Consider the following 12,905-nt stretch of genomic DNA (forward strand, 5'->3'; position numbering starts at 1 on the left):
TTCACTTAAACATTGCTTTTTTTCTATAAGAATATTACCACAAGGTCAATGTAACCTCATTTCAAGTAGCAGATATATTTTGAAAAAATTACCTTAGAATCTATTTAAAGTTACATCTTAGCTACATTTCATCAATATAGTCAAGTGGCAGTTTTTACATTGATCTTAAGTTTAAAAGCTGTTACTTCTGGTGATACTGGGTAAATAATTTTAGCAATATTAATAAATATCTTTATTTTCTTTCAAGTAATATTTATATTTGTCCATTTTAAAGAGAGTTTTCTAATTATTGGAATGTCTGTGTTCTGGGTAGAATTCATAATCCATAGAGCCCTGACATGAAAAAGAAAGAACAGTGGAAATTATTCATTTAACTAAGTTTAATCCTGTTAGTGAGAAAACAAGTATTTTGAATATAGTTTAAGTAGTTAAAACCTGGTTTTTATACTTATTTTTTAAACAGGCATTATTTAAATATACCTATATGCAGGCGATGGAGTTAGATGAGGTGCTTAGAAAGAGCTTTTGTAGATAAGGACAGAGACTCTGTCATTCAGCATTGTTTCCGAGAAAGGATTTTTATATAGCTATGTTCATTTATTTGAGGAGAAGGCCACCCTCTGGACCATGCTCCTGAAGGCTTGTTTCACTTGCTGATTCCGTAGTGTGTATATGAACGGATTCAAGAGGGGAGCCACAGAGGTATTGAGCACGGCTATTCCTTTACTCAATGTCACCCGTTCCCTTGCAGAGGGCTTGATGTACATGAAGATGCAGCTGCCATAAGAAAGGGAGACAACAATCATGTGGGAGGTACAGGTAGAAAAGGCTTTGTTCCTTTGACTTCTGGAAGGCAATCTCAGAATGGTCCCAATGATCTTTGTATAGGAGGTGATTACTAGTGTCAGAGTGGCCATGAGTGTTACAACAGCAAAGACAAATGCCAGGAGTTCCAGAAAGCGAGTGTTGGTGCAAGACAGCTGCAGCATTGGAGAAGAGTCACATAAAAAGTGATCAATTATGTTGGAGGCACAGAAATCCAGCTGGAGCAGCAGCATTGTGGCTGGAAAGATGATCAGGAAGCCTGCTAGCCAAGAACTAAAGACAAGCAGGACGCAGACGTTGGGGCTCATGATGGTCATGTAATGCAGGGGTTTGCAGATGGCCACATAGCGGTCATAGGACATGGCAGCCAGCAAGTAAAACTCGGTCACTCCCAATAGGATGAAAAAGAATAGCTGAGCCACACAACCATTGTAGGAGATTGTCTTGTCCCCTGTTACAGTGGTGACAAGGAACCTTGGAATGCAAACAGAAGTGAATGAAATTTCTAGGAAGGAGAAGTTCCGAAGGAAGAAATACATAGGGGTCTGGAGGTGGGGATCAGAGAGTGTGAGGGTGATAATGATCAGGTTCCCAGTCACACTTAGCATGTATGTGATAAGAAGAAATATAAACAGCACAACCTGCCACAGTGGGTCATCTGTCAGTCCCAGTAGAATAAACTCTGTTACTGCGGTGTGATTTCTCATCTTTTCCTTCTTTATTATGGCATTTCCCCCTGCCTGTAACTGCAAAATAAAAGGAAATAATGGCATCAATAATGAAAACTAAAACCAAGAAACCATGCCTATACTTGCTTTCAAATAAAAGTGATTTTAGACTTCTAAAACATTTTTATACCTTATAATTAATTATTCTTATATTTTCTTTAGCATGTTTCGCTACATTTTAATTTGTTTCTGCTTTCTAGAAATTTCAATGTATTCACTAAGAAGATGAAACTGATTCAAAACCTCAGAAGTTAAAATATTTTTCGATTTTAAATATCTGAGCATACAATCCAACATGCACCAATACACTGTGAAGTTTTTGCTTTTTCTTTCTTCTTTTGAATAAGCATTTTATTTGGATAAGCATTTTATTTTCCTTCTCCCATTCAGACTTCCATAAACGACTCAGGTAACTTAATCATGGAACCATACAGTAAAGAATCCAATGGTCTACACAGACGTTTAATGACTAAATTCCAATGTTTGTATTGCAAGCATTATAGTTTTATTTCATATTATGTACTGACTTCTTGTTAGGTGGAAATGCACTCATCTTGAATATATTTATATTCACTGCTTATATATCTTGAATCTCTTGCAGGTGTAATGGTTTTGTTTAACCCCTGAATTAATTTTTATAAACTGAAAGTTGCATCAGTAATTATATTTCCATAGTAATGTAACTCTTTTCCACAATAATGATTATAATTTTCTAGACTAGTAAACAATGTATTAACATTAAGGTAAGTATTGAATGAAGCAAAATTCTGTTCTTCTGAGTTCCTGATTTTTGTTTGTTTGCTTTGCATATTTGCTTTTGATACCATCCCCAGCTTTTAAAGGAGTTGTTAATATTTGAAGTAGTTTTCCATAAATGCCTCCAATGTATCATTATATAAGATTCATTAATAAATACTTATTTATCCAGGTAGTTTGCCTAAGTCTATTATGTTTCCTTTACTCCATGCATTCTAGTGAGGTCAGAATTTTATTATGAAAAGTTTTATTAAACCAATTAATTAATTATGGGAATGATTTTACAGATTCATATTTTAACCTAAAAAATTCATTGGATAGTTATATTCCCTCTTCAAAAAATCTCTTACTGGTCATAAGTTAAGAAATTTTTTATCTTTTATATGATCAAAGCTAACATTCACTATATGTATAAAATTCATTTTTATAAGGAAAATTATATTATTATTATTTATCAGAGTTAAAACATATCAAGTAAATTCTTTTGAATCTTATATAGAATAATTATTATCTGACTTCCAAAATTGTTGCCTCATTTGTGTTACAAATAATCATGAGATAACTAGAGAAGCACACACAGACAAAAAAATAAGTATTTCCTTCAATCACAAAGTATTCATGATATAATGAATAACATTGTTGAATGAAAGTACTGAAATACAATAATTTTTAAGTTTTCATTTGTGTATTTCATAATAATTATGTGATTTAATTTCATTTACATATGTTAATCATTAATTTTTATTACTAGAACCAAAAAGATATATTGAAACAAAAATATAATCTTGAACTCAATGAAAAACATACTTACTTTTATGGTAAATATGATTGATTTAGTCACCCTCACCTTTAAAGGTGCATTTAATTTGATTGAATGTAAATACCCTGAGTCTTAAAAAGTCTTTGCAATCTGTTCTGTTTCTACCGTCGTTTTTTTGAATGTGAATATCTAAAATACTCATAATCAAGAAATTCCAAGAGCTCTGATATATTGTCCACATAAAGGGCACACATTGAACCATATATTTTTACTCCCAGATATTTTTCAAATAGTCTAAGATCCTAAGAGACCCTATGCACATATGAAGTATTATCTTAATATTGAAATAAGTTTTAAACACATGCTAGTCAAATGTCTTTCTAAGCTTAGTGGACAACATGATATGCTAGTCTTGCAGCAACAATGCTATTCAAGATCGTCATTGTTTTATCTTCCCCACTTACAGTGGACGCGGGGGATTATGTGAATGAATAAACAAAATGTACCATGGAGATTGGTGCTCTCAAGATACCAAGGGCTGAACAATAAGCAGCATTAACACCCAATTTTCAATAGACTGTTTAGGTAATGGTAGTCTGAAATCAGAGAAGAATAGAAAATAAATAAATTTGCTTATTTATATTATATTTTAACTTTACAAGGAAATGATACATACAAAAATAGTAAAAGACATTGTCAGTCTGTAAAATTACCATGTCAAACAGGGTAGAACTGGCTCTGTGGATTCCAAGACTGTCAACCTTTAAAGGAGGAAAAAAGCCACATCTTTCTCCCTCGGAACAGCTGGTGGTTTAGAACTGAAAATTACATCATAAAAGGTGTAAAATTTTACATTTCTCCACTAAATGGTAGCATAAATAATCTGATCATTTTTAGAAATTACTTTTTTCTTCCATTAAATTATTATTTTGACTGTTGTGTGATGACTCAACCTAAGATTCTGGAAATACAAGAATGATACAGATAGTTGCTCATATAATTTTTGTATTACATTAAAATAGAATAGTGTGAACATGCTACATTAAATTTGAAATTTTTAATTCCCTTTCCATGTCCAATATTTTGATTTGAAATATAATAAAATATATCTGCTTCACATTTATATTTATTATTTAATCCAGGTTCATAGAAACATAAGAAGTTTAAATTAAATAATTAATTTTCTGGGAGGAAATATGGCCTTTTGACTGGTGAAGCAAAACTTTGCAAAAAATGTCTTGTTAAAACAGGAGGTCAGCTAAATTGAGGAAGACTCATCAATGAGATAGATTGACACAGTGGCTGCAACAAGAGGCGCGAACCTAACAAGAATTGTGAAGATGGCACAGGATCAGGCAGTGTCTTGTCCCATAGTACATAGAGTGACTATGGTCAGAATCAACTCCATGGCTCTTAGAACAACAATTTTACTCCTTCAGTTTAACACTCTTTAGTTTAACTCTAATCAGAAGAGCTGGGTTATGTGAAGAGGAAGGAAGCATTATGCTTCAAAGATGGTTTATTAACAAGTTGGAATATGTTGATGACACATCTTTACATGCTGATAGTAAGGATTTGAAGCACTTGCTGAGAAAGATCCAGGATTGCAAACTGAAATCTTCACAACGGGACCAGTAGTTAACATCATGGTAAACAGAGGCAAGGCTGAAGTTGTCAAGGATTTTGTCAATACCCTTGGAAGTAGCAGTGAAAAGAACAAACTATGAATTTCACTGGGAAAATTTGCTATGCAAAAACCTTTTAAAGCATTGAAACATCCTTGCATGATAGATTCAATTGCCTCATACACATATGAAAATTAGATATTGAATAAGGAAGAAAAAGCAATGCGTTTAATTCTAGTGCTGGCAAAGAATATTGAAAGTACCACAGACTGCCAAAAGAACAAATCTCTCTTGAAAGACGTACCATTGTGATGCTCTTTGGGGATAAAAGCAGCAGACACTCACTCTCGCAGTACTCCTCCATATGTATTTGGTTTCAGAAACAGAATTCAAAAAGTTCTCACCTTCCGTGATGCTTGAGCTTTGGTACTAGAAATAGTCCCACAAACTCATTGGGCTTTCTGGAATCCAAGGAGTCCTCTTAAGGTAAGAAGCTCTTGAATTCAAGCTAGGGTTTCTTGTGGAGTGCTTTTGGAAGTTATTGAAGGGTCTAGTTTCATTTTGTTTTTGCATAAGCTTTACATCTAGTGGCAATGGTAGAAGATCTGGGTTTATGCAAATTACTGTCATAGAATTCTTTCATTTTGTGGAATATCAAGGTGTATAAACTCATTACACTAATATCATTAGGGTGTAACTAGCCTCAGAGAAATTAAAGACTGGTAGAAATCCTGGTAACTCAGGTAGCTATTGGACTACTTTCCATAAGACTGAGGTTTCAAGATGAATAACCTCTGCATAGATAAAAGAAAGACTTTTTGTAAATCCCATAAATATTTAAAGCTCCAGAAACTACTAACAGTCACTATAAGTCAGGATCAATTCAATGGTAGTAGGTAGGGATGCTAGGCCAAATTGACTAGAGAAACGAATTCAGCTTTATATCAAAAAGTAATTATATATAAAGAAAACAGCCCAGCCCAGTCCAACTCAAGTCCAATACAAGTCCATGAGTCCCTCTTCAGAGTGACTCACCAGCAGGAGGGTGAAGGCAGAGAGAGAGACAGAGAGAGAGAGAGAGTCTTCCCAGGACGCTCCTTATGTGAAGGCCATGCCCTCAGGAGGGACCATCATGCTGTGATCTGATTGACAGGCTAGACTCCACTCCTACACTTCTCTATATTAAGTTGACCTGAGATTGTGTAACCACCACAGTAGGTGGCAGGATAACTAGGTGATGAGACAGGTTATAGCTCTAGGCTGCCTCCAATAATAAGCATACGTCCCTTGCAGTGAAGGCACACATTTGTTTAACCAACTTTGTTCAAATCTCATGATGCTTCTGAACATGAGGGTTTTTTTTAAGTATGAAAATCTTAAATTCTATCAAACTTGAACCTTCTTTAAAATGAGATAGATCATGTCGAGGAACAAAGTAGAATTCCTTTCGGAGGACCCCCATCTAATATAGGGAAAAGCACTATGATGCTGCTTGTTCATGTCTGCATTGTACAACCTTACTAAGGATAGCCTGGAAACTATGTGGCTACTTTTGAACAATCCAAATTTACTTTCCTAATGAGTACGTTGGAAAAGAAAGGCTTACAGTACACATAATCTCAATTGAATTGCTACTACAATTTATATTCTGAAGCTTCTAAGAGATATCAGGAAAATAAAACCACATCCCTGCAGAATCATCTTTCAACGTTAACCAAACAAAAATAATGAGCTACAATATCTTGTTACCGTTCGACCTATTCCTGCTACTTTAATTCTATCTGCATTTTTGCATGCCATCTCTCTCCTCCCCTCTTCTCTACTTCCCTGTACTCCTGACATCACTCTCTCTCAGTGTGAGAGTAAGGTTTTGTGTCAATTGGCTGAGCCAGGGTTCTCAGAAGTCTGGCAGAATCTCCCACAATATGATCTATCATCATAATGGGGTTTTAAATAACATAATCAACTCAGTTGTGGTAGAACATAGCCCAGTGTTGATGCAATTAGAAGATTCCTTTAGGGGTGATCTGCTCCTACTTAGCAGACTATGTGAAGCTTGTCTGTTCGGCAGGGCCAATATCCTGCAACTGGTTCTTCTACGTCTTGTCCTATTGCTTTCCAATCTCAGAAGCCATCAACTGACTGCTAAATTTGGGTTTATTTGACCTTGCAATCTGGCTCTATCTGCTTCATCTTTTAGCTTCTTGGTTCGTTTGCCTCACAGCTACCCAGTTCAGGAACATGAACTGGGCTGAACTTACCTACTTCCATAGCTGAGTGAGCCATCTCCTGATGTGAATTTCTTTCTCTATATATACACATCTAAGTATCGCTGCTTTTTGCTTCTTCCAGTACTCTGGCCGAATACACTAACTCTTATTTTCTTTGTTTTTTTCTAAAGAGTTAACAAGAGATAATTATTTAAACCTATTGAAAATATTTTCCCATAAATGCCCTTTAAAACAAGGTACACAATGTAGGCAAATAAACCATCTCAGATTGCTTTGTCTCCCTGATCATAAATGGAAACACATGCTATTGCTGTTATTAGGTGACATCTTGAGGGCTGTGACCCTGCACACCATAGAAAAAAATACTGCACGGCCTGTGCCGTCCTCACAATTGTTCCTATGTCTGAGCCCATTGATAGAGCCACTGTGTCAACCCACCTCATCGAGGATCTTCCTCTTTTTCGCCATCCCTTCATTTTACCCAACATGATGTCTGAGTTAGGTGGGGTTGACTAGAGAAACACATCCAGAGATACCAGAAGTCCGTAAATATGATACTAATCCATACGTCTGATAGTAGTACAAAAGGGCCCTCTTCAAACTCAGCAGATCTATGCAATGGTGCAGAGTACAGGAATATCACAGGCCTGTGGGTGTAAAATTGTGTGGATCCCATGGTGGTGGTCACATCACAGGGCTTACAGCAACCAGGGATAGCAGCAGGAAGGTGAAGGCACAGATAGAGGAGGAGGTTCTCAGGACTCTCCTTATGAGAAAGCCATGCCTACAAGGAGTTATCATCAGACTGTGACCTGATTCACAGTCTGAACTCCATATTTATATATCTTCAAGTTGACATGAAATTACATAACTGCTACAATGCCCTCCTCCAGGGACTGATTTCTCTTGATAATATGTCCAAAGAAGGTAAAAATAAGTCTTGGCATTTGGGAGTCCTTGGTACTTTCAGTATTTTCTCCAACACCACAATGCAAATGTACCAATTCTTCTACTGTCTTCCATATTGAATGTCCAACTTCTACATGCATATGATGCAATGAAGACTAGCGTGGCTTGGGTCAGGTGCACCTTAGTCCTCAAAGAAGCATCCTTGCTCTGCAATACTCTGAAGAGGTCTTGTGCAGCAGATTTACTGAATGTGGTATGTCTTTTGAACTCTTGACTGCTGCTTCCAAGAGCATTGATTGTGGATCCAAGCAAAACAAAATCTTGAACGTCAATATTTTCTTCATTGGTTTACTTGTGAGGATTTTGATCTTCCTTACATTGAGTTGCAATCCATACTGAAGGCTACAATCCTTGATCTTCATCAGCAAGTGTTTCAAGTCCTCCTCACTCTTAGCAAGGAAGGTTGTTTTAGATACATACCATAGGCTGTTACAAGTCTTCCTCCAATCCTGATGCCACACTCTTCTTCAAATAACCCAGCTTCTCTGATAATCTCCTCATCACATCGATTGAACAAGCATGATGAAAGAATATACAGAGTTATATGCTATAGCAAGATATTTACTGAGTTCTCATGAAAACTTTCACAAAATTTAAAAGAAATTTGGGAGATATCAAGTGGATCTATGAGTTTGATTTTCAGGCCTTTTTCAGTTAATAAGCCTATTGGTAATATTGGAGAAGTCCAATCATGGATGGAATGGGGAAAATTAGAAGAAGAATGATCTTTAATTATAACAGAAAATACCTATAGTACTAACTTATTAGGCAAGGAAAAAATGGTGTTAAAATCTACTAGATGTCTTCCCTTGTAAAATAGATTGGGCAAAGCTACAAAGCTGTAAACAACAAAAAAGATGAGCATGTTTATAAGTAAGATGATAACAAAGAAAAAATGTTTATGGAACACTCCAGATTAAACATTGCTTAAAGTAGAGCGAATCTGTTTTAAAGACTTCCTTATCCAGAACTTTCTAAATTGGTCAAATACCATAGATCAGATTGTGAAGTTATTCCCTTCCAAGAGTTCATTCACCTAGCTCTCAAATTAGCTAAAGACTAAGAACCAAAGAAATCATCCAAATATAACAAACTAATGACTGCATAACTACAGCAGTTGCAAAACCTTAATATAGATCAACCAGGGGTTTTCCACTATTGGACAAGTAGTGGAAAGTTCTTTGGAACTTCAATGTTCAAAATTCAAGGACAATTAAAAGTCTAAAGGTAAGAAAACTTAAAGTTCATTGGAAATTGACTGAAAAGTCATATAGGTGCTTCAAAGCTTCCTCACTTTCAGCAAGCATGGTTGTGTCCTCTGCATATCACAGGTTATTAATTTTAGTAACATTTAATATTTGAAAGGTTCATTATTTCTCTAATGGAAGAAACTACAATAGAACCCTGGGCATCGAAGCTAATCCATTTTAGAAGGAGCTTCGAGATGTGATGAAGTTGATTTCTGAATCAATTTTTCACATAATACCTGAAAATGGATTAATCCATTCTCGACCACCAAGTTTCTACCTTAACCGTGCCTTTTTATACTAAACATTACACAGACATTTCAAAGTAAACAAGTTCAGAGTTAAATAATATAACGTAAATAAGAAACACACATTTAAAACTTTTTTAACAACTACAGTACGACCCATACCGTGAGATTGGTGATGATCTTGATCTGTAGACATGGATGTGGAGAGGAGGGATGGAGAGTCAATGTTTGGAAGGCGAATCTCCGTCCATAAAATCACCTGGAAGCTGCTTCTCAGGAGTTTTTTCCCTTCTTGGCCTTAACTGTTTCTAATAGGGTTTACTAAATTATCATCAACAATATTGATAAAATGGTTAACCAGTTCCTTATCGTGATGATTCTTTAAAAAAACAAACCTTTTTAGGACCCATGTTTTTTGTCTAAAAACAGTACAAACAGACACAAAAACTAAGAAAAGTATAGCAAAACACTTGGAACACAGATGCAAAAGGTTTAAACAACTATGCCAACTACTGCCGAGTGACAGACACAAGAACTGTTTTTGTTTAAAATAATCACATGCGTTGAGTCTGATTCCAATGTTTTATTCGAGCTTCAATGCAAAATTTTCTCAACATTTTTGTGTCGAAATCTGATTATGTCAACTACTGATGTGGTCGAGTACTAGGGTTCTACTGTATTGATAAAAATGTCACAGTATAATAGAAAAAAATCTGAATTGAGAAGCAGGCTTTCGTAAACTATCTTTCAAGAACTTTATTATGTTTAATATGTGATATTAGTCATTTTCTCTTTTTGGTTTTCACCTGTGAAGTTGGAAATGATATGCATTGTTATTTCTTCATATTCCCTGTGACTTACATATTCCTTACAGTTTACAATTCCTCATCTATTTTTATTGAATAGAGAAAATTGTATATCAGTGAATGGACTTTGATTTTCACCTCTAAAATGACAATCAGAAGTCTAAATCTGTGCTAAATTCCATTCAACACTAGGAATTATTCAGCATACAAATCAGATATAAATAAGCCTTATTTGTAATACATTAACAATTAATATTATTAATATTATGGCTGAATGCCTTGAAATAATTTTTGGAGATAGTTTGAAAGTTTGGTTTAATTTAAATCATATGTCTTTTAATAAGAACGCATTGGTAAATGAATTCTGTCTTATTCTACAGTGAAATCTAGATGTGGGAAATTCTGGATCCTTTGCCAAATCCTTTCCACGTTTAGATATCTTCTCTTTAGGTAGTGTGTAAAACAATCCAGGTGGTTCTAACCTTCTCTTAATTCTCCTTCTGTCTCCCATTCCAACTTTAGTACAAATGATAATATTTTGATAAGCCTGGTGTATTTTCTCTTGGCTCTTGATGTCATGGAAATAATTCCCCTGAATCTGTGGAACAGATGGAAGATAAAATACCAGGTGGTTTTTATAGGCTTATAAAGCCTTTAAAGAACATATGTTTGGAGAGGTTCAGAGTAACTTTTTATCTTCTTTTATACTATTTTGCTACTTATATCTACAATGGAAAATATGTAAAGAATAAAAGCTATAGAAATAAAATAATGTCAAATGTATTAGGGGAGAGTTGTATTTACAAATATGTATCTTGACCTGAAGAAGAAATATTTGTCAATATAGAGTTTTTAATAATTTATACGAATGTATTTGGGTGACCATCAGAGGTAAGAGGAGAAAGTTGAAGCCATTGAGAATTTCTCTTGTCTTAGCATTAGTTCATTCATCCTTAACTGATTAATGTTATGTATATATAGACATATTTATATAGACATATTTATAACATTATAAAATACAAATATTTTTACATTTCATATTTATCAGATTTACTTACTAAGTTTGAAAAAAACATCCTCTGAGTTTGGTTTTTCTTCTTAATTATAAGCATTCTAGTTTAGTAGATATTTTCTATTTAATAAATGACATAAACTTCCTTTTTAGTAAGAAACAGAATAGAGTTCCAATTCTGTTTAGTAGCAGTATGATCTTGAACAAGTATGTGCTGAACTTCAGATTTTATAATAGGCTTTCATAATTTATATATAAAGTATATAAACCTTAATATTGTCCCTCTAATAAATATTCTAAAGCTATGCTAATTAATATTTTATATCTACCATAAATTTCTTTAATAATCCCATAAATTTTAAATTGACACTATGTTCTGACTTCATACTTTTAATAGGAAATCTTTTCTTTTTAAAATTAAAGTGATCTTAATGATGGATAGCTAGTTATTAAACTAAGAGCATAAAAATGTAAGTAGACTTTCTCTTTGAAAAGCTACAGGCTTTGAACGAGTTATTGGGTGGTTACTGTTTTGCTTCATTTTTCCTTTAGAAATCAGTGGAGTCTTTCTCTGACTGCTGTGAATTTGCTCATGCGACTTCACTTTTTTCACAGGAGTTGGGGAAACATAATTCTGCAGTAATTATAGAATTATCCGAGGATAATTATAGTTAATACACTGTTGAAAATTAATTTTAAAAATTAAATTCGTTTTTATGATGAGATCTTTTGAATTAAGTCAAAATTAAGTGTTTATAAGATATTCCATGTTACTGAGCACAGTCAAAAATTGGGTGAACTTCACCAGAGGGGGCGGGGGAATACATATACTGCTCCTACTGCCATAGAGTCAATGGTGACTCATAGTGACTCCCTGTGGATTTCCATGACTGTAACTCTTTTCGGGAGTAGAAAACCCAGTCTTTTTCTGGTGGAACTGCTGGTGGTTTGAACTGCTGAACATGTGCATTACAGCCCAACACATAACCACTATACCCCCAGAGTTGTATATATCTGATATACATGTATGTATATGTCTGTACACACACACACACACACACACACGTAGACACACACATAATTAGACTACAGATGCTCAACACAGTGTTTTCAAAAAGGCAGATTGCCAGAGTTTTTTTCTGAGTTGCCTCAGGTGTATTTGAGCACCCAACTATTAGATGGCAGCTCAAGGCATTAATTGTTTACAACACCCAGGCACCTGGTAGGTTTTTAAATTGTTTCTCTTTAAATTGGACAAATTGGGGGATGCTATTATTTTCCTCAAGAAGGCCATTCTTCACATTCCTTATAGAGTAGCAGAAGTTTCCCTAAGTGCCCTAGAAGTAATATACAATTACCTCACATAATACAATGACAAGTGTATATTTATGAATTAATTTTAATTCTCAATTATCTTCAAGCCTGAGTTGACAAGGATAAGTCTAAGATGACTAGAATTTATTGAAAAATAATGGCTATTTTTTTTAATTAAAAAAAAATTTAGTACTAAACGAAACATTCTTTGATATTCATGGGATGAGAAGCAATTAGGTGGATGAGGGAATTAATAGAAAAGAAAAGGACAGAAAGGAATATAAAGCTTATTATGACTAGTTATAAATAACTGGAAAAAATCATAACCAAGTAAGAAATTTAAAAACATAGACAATAATGATTGAAAAACTTGGAGTTATTTTT

The 12,905-nt window shown here is 34.4% G+C and overlaps 1 protein-coding gene across 1 annotated transcript; it reads right to left on the minus strand.

Moving 5' to 3' along the window:
• Positions 1 to 593: 593 nt before the first annotated feature.
• On the minus strand, positions 594 to 1,532 carry LOC142450954 (olfactory receptor 6C75). Its single transcript, XM_075552889.1, has one exon. The coding sequence runs from the start codon at positions 1,530 to 1,532 to the stop codon at positions 594 to 596; it is 939 nt and encodes a 312-aa protein (XP_075409004.1).
• Between the last annotated feature and the right edge of the window lie 11,373 nt (positions 1,533 to 12,905).

Source organism: Tenrec ecaudatus, chromosome 6 (assembly GCF_050624435.1).
Source record: "Tenrec ecaudatus isolate mTenEca1 chromosome 6, mTenEca1.hap1, whole genome shotgun sequence".
Classification (NCBI taxonomy): Eukaryota; Metazoa; Chordata; class Mammalia; order Afrosoricida; family Tenrecidae; genus Tenrec; species Tenrec ecaudatus.

What these genes read in the sequence shown, in the direction of transcription:
- LOC142450954 (XM_075552889.1), bottom strand. Translation starts at nt 1,532, where the DNA reads ATGAGAAATCACACCGCAGTAACAGAGTTTATTCTACTGGGACTGACA.